The 22800-nt window shown below is 35.6% G+C and overlaps 2 protein-coding genes and 1 non-coding gene across 5 annotated transcripts; all 3 read left to right on the top strand.

Moving 5' to 3' along the window:
• Positions 1 to 967: 967 nt before the first annotated feature.
• Positions 968 to 5718, top strand: LOC146932800 (uncharacterized). 3 transcript variants are annotated; one of them, XM_085704538.1, is made up of 10 exons: positions 968 to 1354; positions 1437 to 1497; positions 2596 to 2666; positions 3469 to 3533; positions 3727 to 3771; positions 3876 to 3956; positions 4096 to 4163; positions 4875 to 4920; positions 5029 to 5189; positions 5292 to 5718. In XM_085704538.1, exons 1-10 carry the CDS (start codon positions 1246 to 1248, stop codon positions 5356 to 5358), a joined length of 774 nt encoding a protein of 257 aa, XP_085560664.1. In that variant the 5' UTR covers positions 968 to 1245; the 3' UTR covers positions 5359 to 5718. The 3 variants fall into 3 exon arrangements, with proteins under 3 accessions (XP_085560664.1, XP_085560663.1, XP_085560662.1); XM_085704537.1 differs by having other exon boundaries at positions 4872 to 4920; XM_085704536.1 differs by having other exon boundaries at positions 4869 to 4920.
• Positions 5719 to 8076: 2358 nt separating this feature from the next.
• LOC146932799 (tubulin beta-7 chain) lies at positions 8077 to 16585 on the top strand. Its single transcript, XM_085704535.1, has 3 exons — positions 8077 to 8634; positions 8959 to 9228; positions 15616 to 16585. The coding sequence occupies exons 1-3, from the start codon at positions 8241 to 8243 to the stop codon at positions 16284 to 16286; spliced, it is 1335 nt and encodes a 444-aa protein (XP_085560661.1). The 5' UTR covers positions 8077 to 8240; the 3' UTR covers positions 16287 to 16585.
• Positions 16586 to 17838: 1253 nt separating this feature from the next.
• On the top strand, positions 17839 to 17989 carry LOC146932798 (U4 spliceosomal RNA). The gene has a single exon (XR_015009047.1). It is a non-coding gene; the product is annotated as a U4 spliceosomal RNA (small nuclear RNA).
• Positions 17990 to 22800: the final 4811 nt, after the last annotated feature.

Here is a 22800-nt window from a genome sequence, read left to right as displayed (position 1 = left end):
TTCCAAGTCGTTGTTTCCAGATTGTCTTGATTAAAAAAATAATCAAAATCTTTTCCTTTTCCATTCCTTCATTCATTTCATTCTCCAGACTCAAAAGCATAAAACTTCATTTTTATTCCTATATCTTCATTTTAACATTTTCTACGATCTGATTAAAGTTGAACCAAAAGATAAACGGTGGAGGAAGATGGGGACTTAAATCTGGCGGTGGTGCTACCGTCGTTCATCACCAACGGAGAATTTTCTCGACGGCGCCACCACCTGTAACCGTTGGCTCCAGTTTAGATAAAAAATCGTTGTTCATCAAGCATATCAAGTTTTTTTTTTCCAGATCTGTAATTTATAGATCTAGTTTGTAAAATCAATTATCTGCTGATTGTTCTTATTATATGCAGATCTGTAATACATTTGGATACAACTCTGTACAATTATGTGAAAACCATATGTAGATTTTATGTGAAAATGTGAAACAAGATGCTAAGTTTGAAGAGGATGAGTTGTTGAAGAAAATGCTTGTTTGTTTATTTTTCATGGGTTAGTTGAAAATATGAATATATTCAATACTTTTACAGAAAAATAGAATCTTTAACGAAATGGTTCATGAGCAAAGATGCACACGTTTTAACCGGATTGATAAGCCCAGCCAATAATCTATTATTTGAATCCTGTCCTTTTCTACACATTCAATTATTTGAATCCTGTTAAAATGCTAAGCCCAGGCAACAACAAACTTATGTTGGGATTTTATCAGTGGTGTGTGAATGTAAAATTCTGAAATCTGAAAAAATTAGTACTAATGGAGGTTGAAGACAACATGATAAAGAATGTAAAAAATATAATACAGCTAGACCATGATAAAATCGGTACTCCTCATTGATCTAATGGTGTACCAAAAACTTGTGCATTGAAAAAGTAACTTTGTAAATGTGCACAAATTTGTGCTTTGTGCATACTAAATGCCACCTTCAGACATGCGTGTTTCTTCTTTCTTGTGATTTCCAATTGACTGTGTCGTTGGCACTAAAGTGGTGATTTTGTCACTCTAGATTAAATCTAACGGCTGAAAAACCAGAATAGAGACCGCAAGTGATAGAAGCGCATTAGGTGATCTGAATTCTTTTCACCTTTCTCCCATCTTCCTAATTCCCGCGACGCTAACCCTGAAATTAATTGAAATCTGAGATGAATAAAAAAAATTGCATTTTGAGCACTGATCATTGAATTGGTGTTTCAATTTCAACTTTCATGGCCTTGTTTCTCATAATCGCTTCTTTCATTTTCCTTTGGATTATTTCTCTTTGCAAAATTTTCCTTCTCCCTCGTACCCCTTTCACCAAACATTTTACCCTCAATGGTAAGCTTCACTTTCTTTCTCAACTTTTTTTTTTTTTATTTCATTCTAAAATTTATTCTTTTTCTCAATTTTCATTTTGCAGGTAGAGGTTTTCGCAAGAGAAATGTCTTGCTGGTTATTGCTCACCCTGATGATGAATCCATGTATGTTCTAAACTCTCAATATTGTTATTATTTTTCAATTTGCTCATGATATTGATTCAAACACTTATATCTATGTAGAACTGACACTTCAGATTGATTGAAAGAGTGTCTCATGTTTGACATGTGTCGCTGTCCGACACCACACACACACAATGCCTTAGAGGGTGTATTTGAAAATTGTTTACTCAATCTGAAAAGTTTTTGATAATTGACTGCTCGGACTACTAAACGCCTGCTATGGTTTAATTCAGTGTAGAGCTATTTTGTTAAGTTTTGATTAGTGTTCCTTAATTCTTTTTGCATATCACTGATACATTTGAATGAAGAAAAATAGCATATAAACATTGGTGTGTCTCAGATAGTCACCTATTATGTATTGATTGGCTGTTGTTTGCCTATTATGTTTTTGAAAATATAGGCTGATTAAAATTGGCTGGAACTATGTATATGAAGTTCAATGCCAAGTTGAATCCTCTGTATGCCTTATAGGGTTGATGGTAGCAATTTAGTTTGAGGCAAAATTAACTTCCGGAAATCAGTGAGAAATTTGGGAAATAATTTTTGCGTGCCTTCTCATTCAGTCAGAGGAAATTTATAGACTGTTTGAATATTCTTGATCATCCTTTCATTTTGTAATGCTAATTACACACTCAAACAGACTATATTTGCTAAATGAGTTCAACAACCTATTTTGCCGACTCTAATGTATGATTTAGGCATGCGTATATTCATCGTTTTGGGCTTCAACTTCTTAATAAGATGTCCTATTATTCTTCAGGAGGCTTGTTAATGAGTTATGACTAATTCTAGAACTGTATTCCTTTCATTTTCATTGGCGTTTCCTATACTATCTGCTCCAAACAGGGATACAAAATATGTCTTTTAGATTTTATTCATCATTGTACTGATTCTAATTCTGAATACTAAATAATAAGTAAACCTTGAAGACTAAACTCCTAATTGAAACTGTACGAAATTGATTCATGTTTACACTTAAACGACAATTTCTTTGTATGTGAATCTAACAGTTTTGAAGTTTATATTTTCTAACTTCATTATAATTTTACACTGTCTTGAAAATTTATTCCATTTCTGCAGGTTCTTCACTCCAACTATAAATTTTCTGACTTCAAGAGGGCATAATGTTCAAATACTCTGCTTATCTAATGGTGATTACTTTAGATAATTTGTTTATATTGTAATTTATAGCAGTAACGCTATGTGTGTGTTTATGTTGATTTTTTTGTGATCATGACTTTTAGTTATTCTCATTTTTAATTAATTTTAAATTACTCTTCGAGTGGAATCTTTGTATATGAAGCAAGTTCAAATTTGACAAAATATTATTTTTATCCGTTTTCAATGTAAATGAACTATCTGTTGCCACTAAATACATCCACACCTTGTCAATGGTATTTAGCTAGATTAGTAATATGCAAAAAGAAGTCCAATCTTGTTGATCATATGCTAATAGACGTCAATGTTATCAAATAGCGGCCATAGTAGAGTGCAGTAGCAGATCTTTTCTTAACCACTGGCTAATTTGTGAAGGATGACGCCGCCATGGCGTTTTATGGCGGAAATGGTACATATTTTGCTTTTGCCATCCGCAATCGATAAACAGTGATAGACGTATATGTTATCATCAAACTAATTAACTATAGTAGCATTATGAATCTGATTTTATTCCTAGCTGCATAATTCATATTAATTATTATATGTTTTCACTGTTTGCATGCAATTAGAATTTCTTGTTTGTGTTTATTTGTTTTTCTATAATTCTATTTAAAAGCCTTTAAATTATGGAGGATTTATTTTGCGTGTGAAAAATTTATGGCGTGGATTTTTCTTTGAACGTTCTATGGGATTCTGGACGTCACAGAATCAAAGATTCTACCTTAGGCTTTAATAATGATTAGATGTTTATGTTTCAGTCCCTTAGATGGTTTTTATTTTTGATTTTTTCTGTAGGTGATGCAGATGGCAAAGGAAATGTCAGAAAACAAGAGCTATTTCAGGCTTGTGTATCACTCAAGGTGATTTACAAAGTAGATTGAAATTGATGTGGTTGAAGTAGTCATAGTTAATAGCCATCCTTATAGCAAAATTTTCTTGGAAAACATAGGAAGTCTTTTGCTTGAAAATGTTATTTTCTTATTTACTTAAGTTAAAGGTAGTCTCTATCTACCAATTTGATAAGGGTATTGTTTGTGTAACATTGGCACACAGGTTCCTATGCAACATGTGAAGATTGTCAACCATCCAGATTTGCAGGTTTTGGTCAAATTTGTCTATTGGAGTTATAAAATTTAGTTTTACTAATTTTTTTTTTTGTTAGTTCCTTATATTGCCCTTGTTTATCCTGTTGTTATACGTAGGACGGTTTTGGTAAAGTTTGGAACCATGACTTAATGGCAAATATTATTGAGCAAGAGATAACTAGTCACTGCATTGATATGGTAAGATCCTGCCTTTGTAAACATAGTTTAAGTCCTGAAGCTTCCATTTTTGCTGCCATAAACATCTTTTGGCAGATTACTATTTCTGTCCAAATATATCTTTTAAGGAGGCAATTCTCATTTATGCCTTTTTCCCCAGATTATTACTTTTGACAAATATGGTGTCTCGGGACATTGTAATCATCGTGACGTGCATTATGGAGTATGGTAAGTTGAATTTTTACTATGTATGACTATTGATTGATTAATATACAAGTACTGCAACTGGAAAAATCTGGAGATATAGCACATACAGTTTGAGATTTATTTGACAAGATATAATTTCAGAACTAAATTAACAATAAACGAGTGATAATGGTGTGCACAATACTCTTAAGTCAATTCCCCGGCCCTCCTTTACCATGCTATGATCCCATTTGCATCTGTGTAGTGTTACTTTATTCTTGTTATAAGAGGAGTAGCTTAGTCCGTCTACTTAAAACACTTATAAACTCAAATAATCTTGAATAGCCTTTCTAATTCCTGTCAGTACCTTTTTTAAACATGGTGAACTTTTATTTCATAAGTTCCTGCAAGCTAAAGTGGTTCAGATTATATCATCATGTTAAATTTGATATCGATGCCTGACCACACATGCTTCTGATGGTAATTGTTTGAATTTTATGAGTGATCTTTCTGTTTATTGCACCTTGCTGATCATAAGAATTGTCCTTCTCAATTCTTTAACAGTTCTCTTATTCCTCGTGTCATGTGTGTGATCTCTAGCACAGTATCAAAGCAAATGAAAGATTAAGTTTAGTGCAAGAAACAGATTATATTCATATTTAGATTTGATTCAGTAAACTAATCACATCATTTTCTCTCAATCTTATGCTTCTACCTCTGACATCTAAAAAATTTCCATGTTGTAAGCAGCAGGCTACTACATGATAATTCACGAAGAGATATTGAAGCTTGGGAGCTTGTATGTTTTCACATTCTTAATTTTATTCTCTTATCTTATTTAGCCAAGTGCTTTATTAGAACTTGTTCGAGTTGACTTACTCTCCTTGTGTGTCTTCATTATTCTCAGGTCAGCACCAACATATTGCGCAAATATAGCGGTCCAATTGATATATGGTTGTCCATGTTTTGGGTCATGCTGCCCTCAAATGGAACAATGCAGTGTTTGGTGAATGAACATACACGTAGAAGTTTTATTGCTATGGCCCAACACAAAAGCCAGTGGGTTTGGTATGTGCATGCTTCACCTAATTTTTATTGTGAAGCTGTATGCATTACATAACAAAACATCATGTTTTTTTCCTCTTCTAACAATTGATTTCGTTTCTACAGGTTCCGCAAGCTTTTTGTAATCTTGTCTAGTTATACCTATATGAACACTCTTAGAAAGATTGAGTGAAGTTACAAAGTGAAAAAGTTGTGTTGCTTGTGAGATCAACTTTCATTTGCTGCTATTCTATTTGGATCTTCATTATCAGACATCAAACTTCTATTGGTTCAAGCTATTCATTATGTGGATCTATGGTTCAATCTTCAGCGACCTTCCCACTTTCTCTCAACAAGATTGAATAGAATCTGCTAATTTTCTTCAAATTATCCTTAGATGTTATAGGTTCATTAAGGGTGCTCTAAGTGAGGTTTTGCTTGCTTAGTTTGTAATTATTTGTATTAGTAAAGTAGCACAATAGTTTTTCTTTACAGCGATATAGTTGAATTTGGATGAGGAAGTCAATAAACTATATTTATTTAGTCCCTGCAATTAACAATGTGTACACCACTACATTTTTAAAACATCCTTCATCCACTCTGCAGTTTGCGCATATTTTTTTTAAAAAAAATGTGTGCCATTTTTGTTATTGACTCGCAAAATCACTTCATTTCATAGATGATTTGAGGAGAATAAAAATCATTATGAAGAGTCTTCCTCATTATAAATAAGGCAAAATCAAGCCAAACTAAATGAGTGCTCACAATTATTTGTAGAAAATGAAGATTAGGCAAGCTTCAGATCACATAGTTTAAAAAACTAAAAACTAAACGATTTATATACAATGAGTAATTTCGTAAATCAAAGATATGTAATATATTTCAAAATTCACATTAACCAAGCGATAGTTATATGAATATCTTTTGTTCCTGAAATCAAATATAGCTGCCCCAAATCAAATACATCGAATAAACCACCAATAAAATTCAAATCATGGTCCAATAGGACCAATGTTAGAAATATGCACCCTAATGTTAGAAAATGATAACATAATAAATTGAGTGATAGTAAAATGTACCCTAATGTTAGAAAAAATCGAACTTCTCATATTTTAAATCTTCCTCGAGTAAATGGGACCTCCCAAAATATGACATGATTAAGGTACCGTTTGGCCCGGTTTTTTTTCAGCTTATCTACATTTTTAAGGAGAAGCTAGGTCAAACACAATATCAATAAAACACCTTCTAAAAAAAAGTACTTTTTTTAGAATGCATAAAATTGAATGGAATGAGCTTTGACCAAAAATTGTTGAATGCTACTTAAAAAAACCACTTCTCGACAATTTATTTCACAAGGACCTCTCTTCAACTCACGCTGAAAACCTTTTCTTTTATTTTTTTCAATATGCTTTTTTCTTCAATTTTATTTCATTTTATTTTTTTTAACCGGTCCATTTATGTCTGTCTGTTTGTTTTTTTTGTTACGCTAATGCATATAATTTTTTTTAGTGTTGCTTAATGCGTATAATTATTTTTATAAAATTTTGATTTTAATTAAAAGTACAAGTATAGTTGCCTAAAAAAAATTATACTTATATATATTTTACACATTTGTACTGTAACAAACTATGCATATCTTCTCTCAAAAAAAAAACTATGCATATCTTTTTCTTATTAAAAAAACTAAACATGTTTTTTTCAATGACACCAGCAATGTAACAAATATAATATTATATAATATAAATTCTTATCTTTTTGACTGACACTAAAAATATGGTATTCTTATAACAAAATTTGTTATAACAAAATTTATTATAGAGTATATTTGAAAAATAAAAAACCAACTATTCTCATTATACACACACACATATACATATTATAGATATATTCTTCAGCTCCACAATTCATAATAAATTCAATGTTTTGCCCTTGTGAGCTTATCTCAGTTTATAAAGATAACGCATAAATATATACAAGGTCCGGGGTTCGAACCCCGGACACCACCAAAAAATTTAATAAATTCAAAGTTTTGTACAATATTTTGCCAAACAACTTTTAACTTAAAAATAAATTTAAAACTAAAAAATAATAAAGAAACCAAACAGTTTTAGCTTCTTCCTTAAAGAGCTTTACTTTAACTTTGTTTTAAAGTAGCTTTTACACCCAAAAAAGCCTGGTCAAACAGTACCTAAAGATATTAGAATTTACACCTCTTATTTTAGTTTCTTATATTTATGTTTTTTAACTGTGATTAGTCCTATGAAAAAATGAATATTTTTTCTTGCATATTAGGGCATGTAAATATATTATTTTCTACTTACATGGCACTCATAATTTATACTCCCTCTGTCTCACAATATTAGTCGTTTAAGGTTTGTGCATGAATATTTTTTCTTGCATTAGGGCATGAAAATAATAAATGCTGCATTGGTATTGTAAAATGACAATTATTTTGAGAAAAATAAAAAATGCTAAAGTGACAATAATTGTGAGACGGAGGGAGTATTTACCCAACCAACAAACATTAATTGTGAAATGTTTCAAAACACTAGTTTTTTTTTTTTTTTGAGAGGAAAACACTATAGTTGTACTACTTTTTAATCAAAATGTAATTATAAAACATTACTAAGCTAAAAAAATACACTCAAACAATTTTATGGAGTATCATAAACATAACTAATTATCTTTGCAAATATATCTTTGCACGCAAATATTTTTCTTGGCTTCAAATATTTAACCACAAAATCAGTTACTAACAGTATATTTTTAGAACAACAACACTAAAAAACAGGTAGAAAAAAGAAAGGATTTGGGTGGTTGCAAGATTTCCACAATACAATAAAAACCAACTCATGAATATAAAAAAATGGAATAAAATTTTCACAAAAACAAAACGACAGAAAAAAGAAATAACGAGTACCATTAATTCAAACCCGTCAAAAATAACAATTTTCAAAACGACACCGCACAATCGCGCCTTTAAATTCTCTTAACCAATCACAATAACGCCAATTCTCTCGCTTTCTCTCGTTTTCTCTCGCGCATTTTCCCTCGCTTTTCAATTTTCCCGAGAAAATGAGAGAAATCCTCCACATCCAAGGCGGGCAATGCGGTAACCAGATCGGAGCCAAATTCTGGGAAGTTATCTGCGACGAACACGCCATCGATTCCACCGGACAATACAATGGCGATTCCGATCTTCAGCTTGAACGTATCAATGTCTATTACAATGAAGCTGGTGGTGGAAGGTACGTTCCACGCGCCGTGCTTATGGATCTTGAACCTGGAACCATGGATTCTCTTCGTTCCGGTCCGTTTGGGCAGATCTTTCGACCGGATAACTTCGTTTTCGGTCAGTCCGGTGCCGGAAATAATTGGGCGAAAGGTCATTACACCGAAGGCGCTGAGTTGATTGATTCCGTTTTGGATGTTGTGAGGAAAGAGGCTGAGAATTGTGATTGCTTGCAAGGTATCACATTATCAATATAATTCAATTTTCAATTATTATTAACGTTTCATTGAAGTGTAGTAACTAAGCACATACATCTGACACGACTTGAACACGTGGACACAATCACACAAATATAATTTGATAAAATAACATAATTCTACGTAACTGACACACTAACATGTCAGACGCCGATAATAATTTGAGAAAATGATATAATTCAATGTAATCTCATGTGTTGATGTCGGACAGTATCAGACACCAGACGCGTCCTCGGTCAGAGGTGTTGGTGCTAGAGACTAGTTTATGTGTTGTGTGTTTGAGAAGTTTGTAATGTGTGAACAGGATTTCAAGTGTGTCATTCATTGGGAGGTGGAACTGGTTCTGGAATGGGAACGCTTCTTATATCGAAGATTAGGGAAGAGTATCCGGATCGTATGATGTTGACGTTTTCTGTGTTTCCTTCACCTAAGGTGTCTGATACAGTTGTGGAGCCTTACAATGCAACGCTTTCTGTGCATCAGCTTGTTGAAAATGCTGATGAATGCATGGTTTTGGACAATGAGGCTCTCTATGATATTTGCTTCCGTACATTGAAGCTTGCCACACCAACTTGTAGGTTTCTCGTTCCTTTATTCTGTTTGAATTTCACTGCAGTTTGTGCTGTGCATTTTATGATATCCTGGCAATTTTGGTTTTGATTGTTATTAGTATTAATATAAGATCATTAGATTTTGATGAATATGATTAGATAATGATTGGCAAATAGGAGAGGACATGATTTATTTGATGTCTTTTGTAGACAGAATGGAATATAATAGAATGGACCAGGGTAGATAACTGTATTTGATATGTAATAAAAAATGAAAAAAGAGAAACATAAAGTGAAAGTGGTACATTTGGTATGCTTGAAAAGATGGCATTTAAAGAGAACGGATGAAAGCAGATGGTTTGTTCTGTTTTATTCACGTGCCAATAACTATCTTGTTGATGGTGTTGGGCTGTTGTTTCTGCTAGTGTTGATGGCAATGCTGGTGTAGTTATTTGTTGTGAATTCGGACAAAATCACACCAATGAATAACAAAGATGTGTGGAGCAAAGGAAGTGGTAATCAATAGATAAAGTGTCTCCAAGCAACAACAACAAAAACAGATCTAAATCTAAGTGTAGAGCAACACCACAAGCATAATCAAAGCAATAAAGATAAGCAATGAAAGAAAGGAACAAACACACCAAGATGGTAACCCAGTTCGGTCCAATATGACCTACTCTGGGGGAGAGAGCAGCCCTCCAATCCACTAAGATGAAAGTGATACAAATGGGTTACAAGAAATTAGCTTAAAAGCTCTCAAAAGAACAAGACCTAATTTCTACCCATTTTCATGTCACCCACACTCACAATGAATCCTAAGAGAAAACACAAAAGGAAGCTTTTGATCCTTCCAATGGTGAAATCTCACTACCCAAGGTGTTTACAATGTTTCCCAACCCAAGAGATCCTCACTACAAAGACATTCAACCCTAAAGTTACCTCCTTTGTAATCCAAGTTTCTCTCTCTTTTTGCTCACCTTCAAAATCTGCAAAGAAACACTTATATAGCAGTCTTCAGATCTGTCAAAATCGTGTCACGTTTGTCCAAATCGTGCCACGATTGATACGTACGACCCAAGGTACGACCAACCTTATCCTGAAAACGTGCCCAGCAAGCCGAAAATCGTGTCACGTTTTCCAAAAATCGTGCCACGATTATACACCAGCAAAACATGCTTTCGGCATAGCCAAAATCGTGACACGTTGATGAAATCGTGTCACGATTTCTCTGTTTCTCAAAACCACAAATTTGAAGCCAAAAACAACATTCTCCACCTTGACTTCTAATTTGGTGATGATGTCAGTTTAACCATCAACCACCATGCTGCTCTCTCCAAAAGGGAATTACTCTTCAACAAACTTGATCAAGTCCAAGCAATGCTTGAACCTTGATCTAGGCAATGACTTGGTAAACACATCCGCCGGATTCTCTTCCGATGCCACTTTTTCCACCACAATCTCTTTTGATTCAATCATGTCTCTAACAAAGTGCAAGCGAATGTCAATGTGCTTTGTCCTCTCATGATACACTTGATGATTCGCCAAGTGAATGGCGCTTTGGCTATCACAATGTATCTTCACACATTCTTGAGTAATTCCTAACTCACCAATCATCCCTTTCAACCATATGGCCTCTTTCACCCCTTCAACAAGGGCAATATACTCCGCTTGAGTGGTAGATAATGCCACCACGGATTGTTGATTTGCCTTCCAACTAATAGCCGTGCCATAAAGAGTAAACACAAAACCCGATAGAGATTTTCTTGTGTCCACATTGCCCGCATAGTCCGCATCAACATACCCCTCTAAAGCGTCTTCATCTTGAGCTGCTCTTGTGTATTTCAAACCGCACTTCAAAGACCCGTTTAAATACCTCAACACCCACTTCAAAGCTTGCCAATGCACAATACCCGGATTTGCCATAAACCGACTCACAATGCTAACCGCATAAGCTAAGTCCGGCCTACTACAAACCATTCCATACATGATGCTTCCAACCCCACTTGCATAGGGAGTACTTTCCATCGCTTGCTTCTCATCCTCAGATTGAGGACATTGTTTTATGGACAACTTTGTGTGGTGACCCAAGGGAGTGCTCACGGTTTTAGAGTTTGTCATTCTAAAACGCTCCACCACCTTCTTCAAATAACTAAGTTGAGATAAGAAAAGTTCACCTTTGTCACGATTCCTCAAGGTATCAATTCCAAGAACTCTCTTTGCCGGACCAAGATCTTTCATCTCAAATTCACCATTTAACTTTTCTTTGAGCTTCACAATCTCATCCTTGCTAGAGCTTGCTATCAAGATATCATCCACATATAGAAGAAGGTAGAGAATGACTTTCTCACCCCTCTTCAACATGTACACACAAGAATCATACCCGCTTCTCACAAAGCCGGTCTTCAAAAGAAATTCATCAAACCGACGATACCATTGCCTTGGGCTTTGCTTCAACCCATACAAAGATTTCTTCAAAAGACATACCTTAGACTTATCCTCCACAAAACCTTCCGGTTGCTCCATGTAGATTGTCTCTTCAAGGTCACCATGTAAGAAAGCGGTTTTTACATCCATTTGTTCCAACTCAAGATTGAATTGATTCACAATAGCCATAAGTATCCTTATGGAACAATGTTTCACCACCGGTGAGAAGGTCTCATTGTAGTCGATCCCCTTCACTTGAGTAAAACCCTTGGCCACAAGTCTTGCTTTGTACCTAGGACCTTCAACTCCCGGAATACCTTCCTTTTTCTTGAAGATCCACTTGCATCCAACTACCCTTTGGTGTTTAGGTAGCTTCACAAGTTTCCAAGTTTGGTTCTTTTCCAATGAATCCATCTCTTCATTCACCGCCTTCAACCAATACTTGCTTTCTTTGCTCTCAAATGCCTCCTTGAAGTTTCTAGGCTCCGAGTCTTGCACATCTTCAGCCGCATTTAGAGCAAAACACACCAAGTCCGCATAACCATATCTTCTAGGTGCCGTAATGGTCCTCCTCTCTCTATCTCTAGCCAAAAGATAATCGGGATCCACTACCGGTTGAGTTCCACTTGTATCCGATGTTGAAGCTTCATCTTTCTCTTCATTTGGAAGCTCCACCTCAAACTGAGTTTCCTCCACCATTGTTTCTGGTTCTAAAGTCTCTAGGTCTTTACACTTCATCCCCATACGGGTCTCATCAAAGGTAACATCCCTACTAATCAAGACTTTTGATCCTCCACTAGAGTCCAATTTCCACAACTTGTAACCCTTCACACCTTCCGGATAACCAATGAAGACACATTTCAAAGCTCTAGGCTCAAGCTTGTCTTGCTTGATATGCGCATATGCCAAAGCTCCGAAAACCTTCAAAGAGGAGTAATCTGCCGGTTTCCCACTCCATACCTCCATAGGTGTCTTGAAGTCTATTCCCGTTGATGGACATCTATTGATCAAATAAGCAGCAGTTGTCACTGCTTCACCCCAGAAACTCTTAGGTAACCCAGCTCCTAGAAGCATGCACCTCACCCGCTCCAAAAGGGTCCTATTCATCCGTTCAGCAAGACCATTTTGTTGCGGTGTTCTCGGTACGGTTCTATGCCTCTTGATTCCTTTTAACCTGCAAAACTCATTAAATTGCTCTGAAACAAACTCCAGGCCATTGTCAGTTCTCAAACCTTTTAGTTTAGTTCCCATTTGATTTTCTATGAGAGTGTGCCATTCCTTAAACTTCTCAAATGTGTCACTTTTGTTTTTCAAAACAAAGACCCACACTCTCCTAGAATAATCATCAATGATGGAAAGAAAATAGGAACCCCCTCCATGAGTAAGAGTCTTGGAAGGACCCCAAAGGTCCGAATGCACATACTCAAAAGGTCTACTAGAATGATGCATACCACTACCAAACTTCACTCTATGTTGCTTGCCTAGTATGCAATGCTCACAAAATTCTAGCTTGTCCAATTTATCTTTTCCTAGCAAACCTTGTTTAGCTAGTTCAACTAAACCTCTTTCACTAACATGCCCCAATCTCAAATGCCACAATTCAGAATTATTATGAGGTACAACACTAGCTACCGATGCATTACCAATTACTATGGAACCATCTAAAATGTATAAGCCATTCATTTTAGACCCTTTAACCGTAATCAATGCACCATGCGAAATTTTACAAACCCCATGCTCAATTCTAGTGCTATAACCTAGACTATCAAACATGCTAAGGGAAATTAAATTTCGCTTAAGTTCGGGAACAAACCTCACATCCTTTAAAAGGAATTCATGGCCATCAAACATCTTTAGACGAACGGTGCCCATGCCTTGGACTTTGCACGCTTTGTTATTTCCGAGTCGAACAACTCCTCCTTCTTTTAGAGCCAAAGTCTCAAAATATTCCTTCCTAGGACACATGTGATAAGAGCATCCCGAGTCCAAAACCCAACTCTTCTCCGGTTCCCAACTTGTGACCACTAGTGCACCCGCACTCTCATAACCATCTTCATCGGACGCCACCGCAACTTGAACGGAAGAACTACCATTGCCCCCTTTATCCGGGCAATCCTTCTTGTAGTGACCTTGCTTATGACAAAGAAAGCATTTATACTTTGATTTGTCAAAGCCCTTGGACTTAGACTTGGACCTCGACTTCCCCTTGCCTTTTCCTCTTTGCTCACTTCTCCCTCTTGTAACATTCAAGCCTTCACCACCATCATCAATCTTCAAGTCCTTGAACTTGGTCAATTCCTTGGTTCTCAAAGCCGATTGGACCTCCTCCAAAGTAGTGGTGCCCTCCTTACCATAAAGGATGGTATCCTTGAAATGCTCAAAAGACTTTGGTAATGAACAAAGTAACAACAAAGCCTTATCCTCATCTTCCATATTAACTTCAATGTTGGCCAAATCATCAAGAATTTTGTTAAATTCCGCCAATTGCTCCGAGATTGTTTTAGACTCCACCATCCTAAATGAATAGAGTTGTTGTTTCAAGAGTTGCCTATGAGCCAACGATTTCGTCATGTATAATGACTCCAACTTAGCCCACATCGACGCCGCGGTAGCCTCCCTCGCGACATCCCTTAAAACCTTATCTCCGAGACATAAAACAATGGCACTCTTTGCCTTGTCTATCATCTCACGCTTCTCCGCTTGTGTCAAATGTGCCGGCATCGCCGCTTCACCCTTCAATGCTTCTACACACTTTTGTTGTGTCAAAACCGCTTGCATCTTAACCTTCCACAACCCGAAATCATTACTTCCGGTGAACTTCTCGATGTCCCACTTTGAACCCATGATACCAACTTTACCAATTCACGCCTATGCCCCACGGTGGGCGCCAATTGTTGTGAATTCGGACAAAATCACACCAATGAATAACAAAGATGTGTGGAGCAAAGGAAGTGGTAATCAATAGATAAAGTGTCTCCAAGCAACAACAACAAAAACAGATCTAAATCTAAGTGTAAAGCAACACCACAAGCATAATCAAAGCAATAAAGATAAGCAATGAAAGAAAGGAACAAACACACCAAGATGGTAACCCAGTTCGGTCCAATATGACCTACTCTGGGGGAGAGAGCAGCCCTCCAATCCACTAAGATGAAAGTGATACAAATGGGTTACAAGAAATTAGCTTAAAAGCTCTCAAAAGAACAAGACCTAATTTCTACCCATTTTCATGTCACCCACACTCACAATGAATCCTAAGAGAAAACACAAAAGGAAGCTTTTGATCCTTCCAATGGTGAAATCTCACTACCCAAGGTGTTTACAATGTTTCCCAACCCAAGAGATCCTCACTACAAAGACACTCAACCCTAAAGTTACCTCCTTTGTAATCCAAGTTTCTCTCTCTTTTTGCTCACCTTCAAAATCTGCAAAGAAACACTTATATAGCAGTCTTCAGATCTGTCAAAATCGTGTCACGTTTGTCCAAATCGTGCCACGATTGATACGTACGACCCAAGGTACGACCAACCTTATCCTGAAAACGTGCCCAGCAAGCCGAAAATCGTGTCACGTTTTCCAAAAATCGTGCCACGATTATACACCAGCAAAACATGCTTTCGGCATAGCCAAAATCGTGACACGTTGATGAAATCGTGTCACGATTTCTCTGTTTCTCAAAACCACAAATTTGAAGCCAAAAACAACATTATTATCTAGAGATAAAGTGTTGGGTTAATTAATGATGGATATAGTGATGTTGTTGATTTTTTACATTTACAACAAATTAAATTAGGATTATAATCATCATGGTGGTGGGAGGATTCTAGTAGGTTCAATTATAGGCCTTGTTTGATCTCACTCATAACTGCTGGTTATGGTTGTTGAAATTCTGTAATCATTAGGTTTTTGGGAAGCTTTTTGTAAATACTGAATTCTCATTTTAGCCGTATGTTCCATTTTTAATTTTTTATATGTTTTTATTGCAGTTGGTGACCTTAACCACCTCATTTCTGCTACCATGAGTGGAGTTACTTGTTGTCTACGTTTCCCTGGGCAGCTGAACTCTGATCTTAGAAAGCTAGCTGTCAACCTTATCCCATTCCCTCGTCTCCATTTCTTTATGGTTGGGTTTGCACCCTTGACATCAAGAGGATCCCAGCAGTACCGTAACTTGTCTGTGCCTGAATTGACTCAGCAGATGTGGGATGCTAAGAATATGATGTGCGCTGCAGATCCACGCCACGGTCGTTATTTGACTGCTTCAGCAATGTTCCGTGGTAAGATGAGCACCAAGGAGGTGGACGAGCAGATGATTAATGTGCAGAATAAAAACTCTTCATACTTTGTTGAGTGGATACCCAACAACGTCAAGTCTAGCGTGTGTGATATACCACCAAAGGGACTTAAGTTGGCATCCACTTTCATTGGCAATTCAACATCCATTCAAGAGATGTTCAGGAGAGTCAGTGAGCAGTTCACAGCTATGTTTAGGCGCAAGGCTTTCTTGCATTGGTACACTGGTGAGGGAATGGATGAAATGGAGTTCACTGAGGCTGAGAGTAACATGAATGATTTAGTGGCAGAGTACCAGCAATACCAGGATGCTACTGCTGATGAGGAAGAGTATGAGGAGGACGAAGAGGAGATTGGTGCTTGAGGCCTCTCTGCGAGTTGTCAAAGTTGTTTCAAACTGCATTATGGATGACTTTGAACAAGTTTAATTTGTTGATATTCAAAATACACTGACTTGTTCATGTGGTGTTTGTATGAAATTGAAGTCATTGTATAAGCTGGTTTGTGATAATGCTTCTGTTATTAAATCATTGGATGTTTTACTAGGTAGATGATTTCCCGATTCAATTTTTTCTTTTATTTGTTCATTTTATGTCAATATATGTCAATTACGATTGGTTGGGGCATGGAATTAAATATGAATTCATACTTTTGCCTTTCTCATTTGATTGGAATATATTTATGTTTGGATATATAATGGAGATGAACAGGATGAAACGAAAAAAATAAATCAATAAATATAATAGGAATTATCATTTTATTATTTTATATTTAACTTATTTAAATAATGAATATTTTTAAGATAAAGTTTTGATAAGCCACTGTGATTTGGTTCGTGGTGAGGTCCTATAGTTTGCATGAAGTCAGGTTTAATCTTTTTTGCCACTAAGGTCTAAGGTACATAAAAAAAAAAAAAATTGGATAGAATTTTTAACAAATGTTCACATAGAATGAAAAGTAGAAATTATTCTATCCTTTTTCTTTTTATCAACTGAACCATTAAGATATTGTTTGGAGTGAAGAAAGAAAAACACAGTTAATTTGTCTAAATCGCTTTTCATAGATAAGTTACTTTTTCAACTTAGATGTGAATATAGGTAAATGCAAATCAGTGTTTTTTTTGGTCTTGTTCACTATTCACGTTCATTTCAATTTTCATGAATGATTTGTAAAGTTGGAATGATATTTATGATTTTTTGGTTCCTTCCAATTTCATCGGTGATCAAAACACTTGACAGTTTCAATTTCATTCACTTTTTCATCATCTACTTTTCACACAAATTGTTAGCGCAATGAATATGACCAGTTCTTAAATAATCACTTCCTGCATAAGTTGAAAATCATGCGCTAAGGCTCCCATGCCAATATGATTGTTCAAACTTGAGAGGAGAATGTCAAAAATTGAAGTGAGTGATAAAGTTATACATGATGAATGAATGAAATACTGAATGGAGATAATATAAGAGATAAGAGAATAAATTTAGATCTAATAACTTGTGATTTTCAGGTTAACACAATTTTAAGTTTCTACTTTACTGCTGTTCAAAAACAAAAGAAAAAGTTTATAATTTTCTGTTTTTTCATAAAAAAAAGTATGTTTTTACTTGGTTTGTTCCATTGATAATGGTCAACTAGATACACAAAAATGTCTGTCTGCAGCTGCAGAAGCGTCATCGCTATGCTATATTGCATGTCCTTTGTGATTTCTGCAACTCGTGAGCTTGGATGAGAATAAGGTTAAGCTCTGATTGATTGGTGTTAAAGCTACGAATGGTGAATGTTCGATGATAATAGTGGACAGGTTTGGCCTCAGCATGAGTTATCGGTTAACACTGCATAATGTCCCACATCGCTAAGATCGAAATAAAATGTGATACAATGCTATATAAAACCGAAGCTGAATGGGAGTTATAGGCATCTTTGCGCTTGGGGCAATGACGCAGCTAATGAGGTTCTAACCGAGGCGCGTCTATTGCTGGTTGAAAACTATTTCCAAACCCCCTCTTAGGCCTTGGTTTATCCTTGGCCTTTGAGAATTTCTGGAAGGGCTCCCTTTGGGGTAAAGCTCTACCATTTTAGTTTAAATGTTTGATAAAATGTCTTTTAGTTCCTAGCTAAAGTATAAAGGGTTAAATACATTTTTAGTCTTTAAAAAATCATGATTTTTTAAGGTTATTTTAATGAAATTGTATCCTTTATAATATTATAGTCTGTAAAGTTCAAAAATGTGTGAATTTAAAATTGGAGGATCTATTTCATGAGTGATCAAGAAAAAAAATTAGGTTTTAAGGAATTATTTTGAAACTACTAAATAAACAATTTCATTTTGTAAGAAAAAATTCTTGAATAACTAAAAAATTATATTATATACGTTAGATAAGCTAAAATGCTATGTGCTCAAAAAAAAAAAAAAAAGCTAAAATGTATGATATATATAATATGCAAATTATTGCAGAAAAAAGATTATATGCAAATTACAAAACTACCCATGCAAAAAATGATAACGAAGTTTATAAACAATTGAATTAATATTTATACATTTTATTTAAATTATTTATTTAAAATATTCTAATTTCGACAGCTTTTAATATTTTAGACCATTTAAATTACATAATTACCCTTATAAAAAATCATACATATTTTAAAATTTAATTATTAATTTTTTAAGTTAATATAATTTTTTTAATTATATTTTATCATATATTATTTTTAATTATATTTTACATGGGTAAATCTGTAAATTATATTCTGCTATCTTGTTTGTTTGTAACCAGGCTCTTATTGAGGATAAAATTTTGAATTATTGAGATAGACTTATTATATCATGTTGTGTCACGTTTAATCGAAAATATTCAGGTGTTCCTATTATCCACTCCAGAAGTAAGAGGGAAAAATATCAATACATCCTAGACAAAGTTAAACAAAGGCTTACTAAATGGAAATCAAATAATTTATCTCTGACAGGGCGGGTTACTTTAACTAAATTTGTCATTCAGGCTCTTTCCTCTTAGACCACTTACAATGGGCTTGTTGAATCTCAATTCAACCTATTGAAACCATTGCAAGACCCTATTGAAAATCATGCAGAGGAAAGAGAGGATGAAAAAATTAAACAAGTTGAAATCCTGTGCGAACTGCCACGTGGCGTTGCGGCATTGGGCAAAACTAGCGCGTGCACGTCACGCGCCGACAGGGAGGGTGAAAAGCAGCTTCACGCGGTGAGAGAAAGGGAAGGGGTAAAGATAATGCCACGTGGCTTGCGTTGATTGGCTGCTTGGATTTTTATCTTCTTAATAATTTGGACTCAATTATTTCATTGCAAATAATTTTTTTTTTTTTTACCAAAATTCGTGATTTTTTTTCTCTATAAATAGAGACTTGGATCATTTCATTTGGACACAGAAAAAAAATCGAGTTTTTCACTCTCTTAATCTCATTATTAGTCTTTCTTTTAAAGTTTTAGTCTTTGATTAGTGAAATGGATCCCAATAACAATCAATTCAACACCCAAAATTCTTCTGATTACCCATTTAGCTACCAAAATCCCAACAATTATCAACACCCAAATCAATTTCTCAACCAACATCCTCAAAACCCAAATCAATTTCCCAACCAATATCCTCAAAACCCAAATCAATTTCTCAACCAAAATCCTCAAAACATGCCTAATTTTGGTTTTGCCTCAAATTTCAATCACTCATCCTCTGTTCCAAACAACTTTCATCCATATTCTAGATCTATGATGGGATATCCATCTCAAACACCCCCATTTAATGGTTATATGCCGATGATGAATGAAAATTTTCAGAGTGTTGGAGAAATGACAAGAGACAATGAAGTCACTCCAGAGGATACAACTCCTAAGAGCAAAAAAAACCCCCAACCATCATGGAACACTGAACAAAATTTGGTGTTAATTAGTGGGTGGATAAAATATGGAACATCCAGTGTTGTCGGGAGAAACCAGACAAGTGAATCATATTGGGGTAAAATTACTGAGTATTGTAATGAGCATTGCTCATTCGATTCTCCACGCGATGTCATTGCATGCCGAAACCGTTTTAATTATATGAGCAAATTAATAAATAAATGGGTTGGTGCTTATGATACCGCTAAGCGTCAGCAAGCAAGCGGTTGGTCGGAAGATGATGTTTTGGCAAAAGCCCAGGAAATATATGCATGTGGGAAGAATGGTAAATTTACTTTAAAGGAAGAATAGCGCGCTCTTCGTGATCAACCACGTTATGGCAGTCAAGTAGGAGGCAGTCAAGTGGGAGGAAATGTTGGCTCAGGTAGTAGTGGATCTAAGAGATCTCACGAGGACTCTGTAGGATCTAGTGCTCGTCCAATGGGAAGGGAGGCAGCTAAAAAAAAAGGAAAAAAGAAAAGCAATGACGCTGGCTTGAAGGAGGTGGAAAACGAGTGGGTTCAATTCAAAGAAATGAAGGTGCAAGAGATGGAACAATTTAAAGAGTACACCGAAAAAATGGAAAAGTACACTGAAGTGCAACAGGAGAAAAACAGATTGAAGAAAATGGACTTGTACATGAAGTTAAGTTCTCAAGAGCATCTCGATGACAGGAAAAAAAAATGTTGGAAAACTTGGAGCGTGAGCTGTTTGGAAATTAATTTCACTAATATTTGTTTGTATTCGGTCAAAATTGTCAGTGTTGTCTAGTCCCCAATGTTTACTTTAAATAATTGTCAGTGTTGTCTAGTCCTCAATGTTGCTTTAAATAATTGTCGGTGTTGTTTAGTCCTCAATGTTGCTTTAAATAATTATCAGTGTTGCTTTAAATAATTTGTCTCGTGACTTTACTATGCTTTACTATGCTTTTACTATGCTTTAAATAATTTGTCCCGTGACTTTACTATGCTTTACTATGCTTTTACTATGCTTTAAATAATTTGTCCCGTGGTATTCATAGCCCATGGTATTCATAGCCCATGGTATTCCTAGCCCATGGTATTCATAGCCCATGGTATTGCTTCAACTATTTTCTTATATATAGGGACTTGAATAACATTCATATCTACTTCCAAACATATTTGCCACTTCAATATTGTTTAAACTATTTCCTTTCTCAAATTACATTCATATCCACTTCCAATATCTACTTCCAAACACTATCAATGGATCCTTTTGGTTTTGATATGAAAGCCTACTTCCAAAAACGTGATGCTGAAGACACTTATATGGTCAACCGATTTATTCAGCGTCGAAAAAAACTAGAGGAAGGTAGTGGATCCGGTAGTGGATCTGGTAGAAGAAAATATTTAAATAGAGATCATGCAGCAGCTAACCAAAGACTCATTGACGACTACTTTGCCAATGAGCCTACATATGACGATGCAATGTTTCGTCGTCGGTTTCGGATGCAAAAACATGTTTTCCTTCGAATCGTTGGAGACCTTTCAAGTAGTGACAACTACTTCACCCAACGAGTTGATGCCACCAACAAAGAAGGTATATCACCCTTAGCAAAATGTACCACAGCAATGCGAATGTTAGCATATGGTGTGGCAGCAGATGCGGTCGATGAATACATTAAAATTGGAGGTACTACAGCATTGGAGTGCTTACGTAGATTCTGTAAAGGAATCATACGATTGTATGAGCATGTGTACTTGAGAGCACCAACCCAAGATGACCTTCAAAGAATACTCCATGTTAGTGAAATGCGGGGGTTCCCAGGGATGATCGGGAGTATTGACTGCATGCACTGGGAGTGGAAAAATTGTCCTAAAGCATGGGAAGGTCAATTTACTAGGGGGGATAAGGGAACCACCACAGTTATTCTTGAAGCAGTTGCATCTCATGATCTATGGATCTGGCATGCCTTTTTTGGATGTCCAGGAACGTTGAACGATATCAACGTTCTAGATCGATCACCGGTGTTTGATGATGTGGAACAGGGAAAGACTCCAAGGGTGAATTTCTTTGTGAATCAACGTCCCTATAATATGACATACTATCTAGCTGATGGTATCTACCCTTCTTATCCAACTTTCGTCAAATCAATTAGACTTCCTCAAAGTGAACCCGATAAGTTATTTGCAAAACAACAGGAGAGCTGTCGAAAGGACATCGAACGTGCTTTTGGAGTGCTTCAAGCTCGATTTAAAATCATCCGTGAACCAGCTCGCTTGTGGGACATAGCCGATTTGGGTATCATCATGAGGACATGCATCATATTACATAATATGATTGTTGAAGATGAAAGAGATACATATGCTCAACGTTGGACCGATTTTGAGCAATCTGAGGGAAGTGAATCTAGTACACCGCAACCATACTCGACCGAGGTGTTACCCACCTTTGCAAATCATGTGCGTGCTAGATCCGAGTTGCGTGATCCAAATGTTCATCACGAATTGCAAGCAGATCTCGTGAAGCACATATGGACAAAGTTTGGAATGTTTCGTGATTGAAGATGATTTGTATCAGAATAAATAAATTAGTTGTGTTTTGTGTGCTTGTTTGTTGTCTTGCATTTTAAGCTATTTGTGTGTCGCGTGCTTAGTTTGTTGTATTGCATTTTAAGTTAAGAAAAAAAAATATTTCAATAAATATTGTTTTTAAAAAAAATTAATTGTATTATTTTAATTTAATTTAAATCGATAATTATAATTTTATGTAATTATAAAAACAAAAATTAAATAAGAATAAGAAATAAAAAGTGGTGGGGTAGGGTGTTGAATATTTACCATTGGAGTGATAAAAATTGAATGGGTGTTGAATTAAGAGAGAGAAAATGATGTGGAGTGTTGGGAATTGAAAAAGTGGGTGTTGAAGGTTATTGAAAAAATTTTCCCATTGTATATGGTCTTATGTTATGCAGACAACAGTGATTCCTACAAGTCTTTGTGATGAGATT

Source organism: Medicago sativa, chromosome 4, assembly GCF_051527215.1.
Source record: "Medicago sativa cultivar Bolivia chromosome 4, Bolivia_mono, whole genome shotgun sequence".
NCBI lineage: Eukaryota > Viridiplantae > Streptophyta > Magnoliopsida > Fabales > Fabaceae > Medicago > Medicago sativa.
Note: the sequence above shows the minus strand (reverse complement) of the source record. Positions and strands in the feature narration are given on the sequence as shown.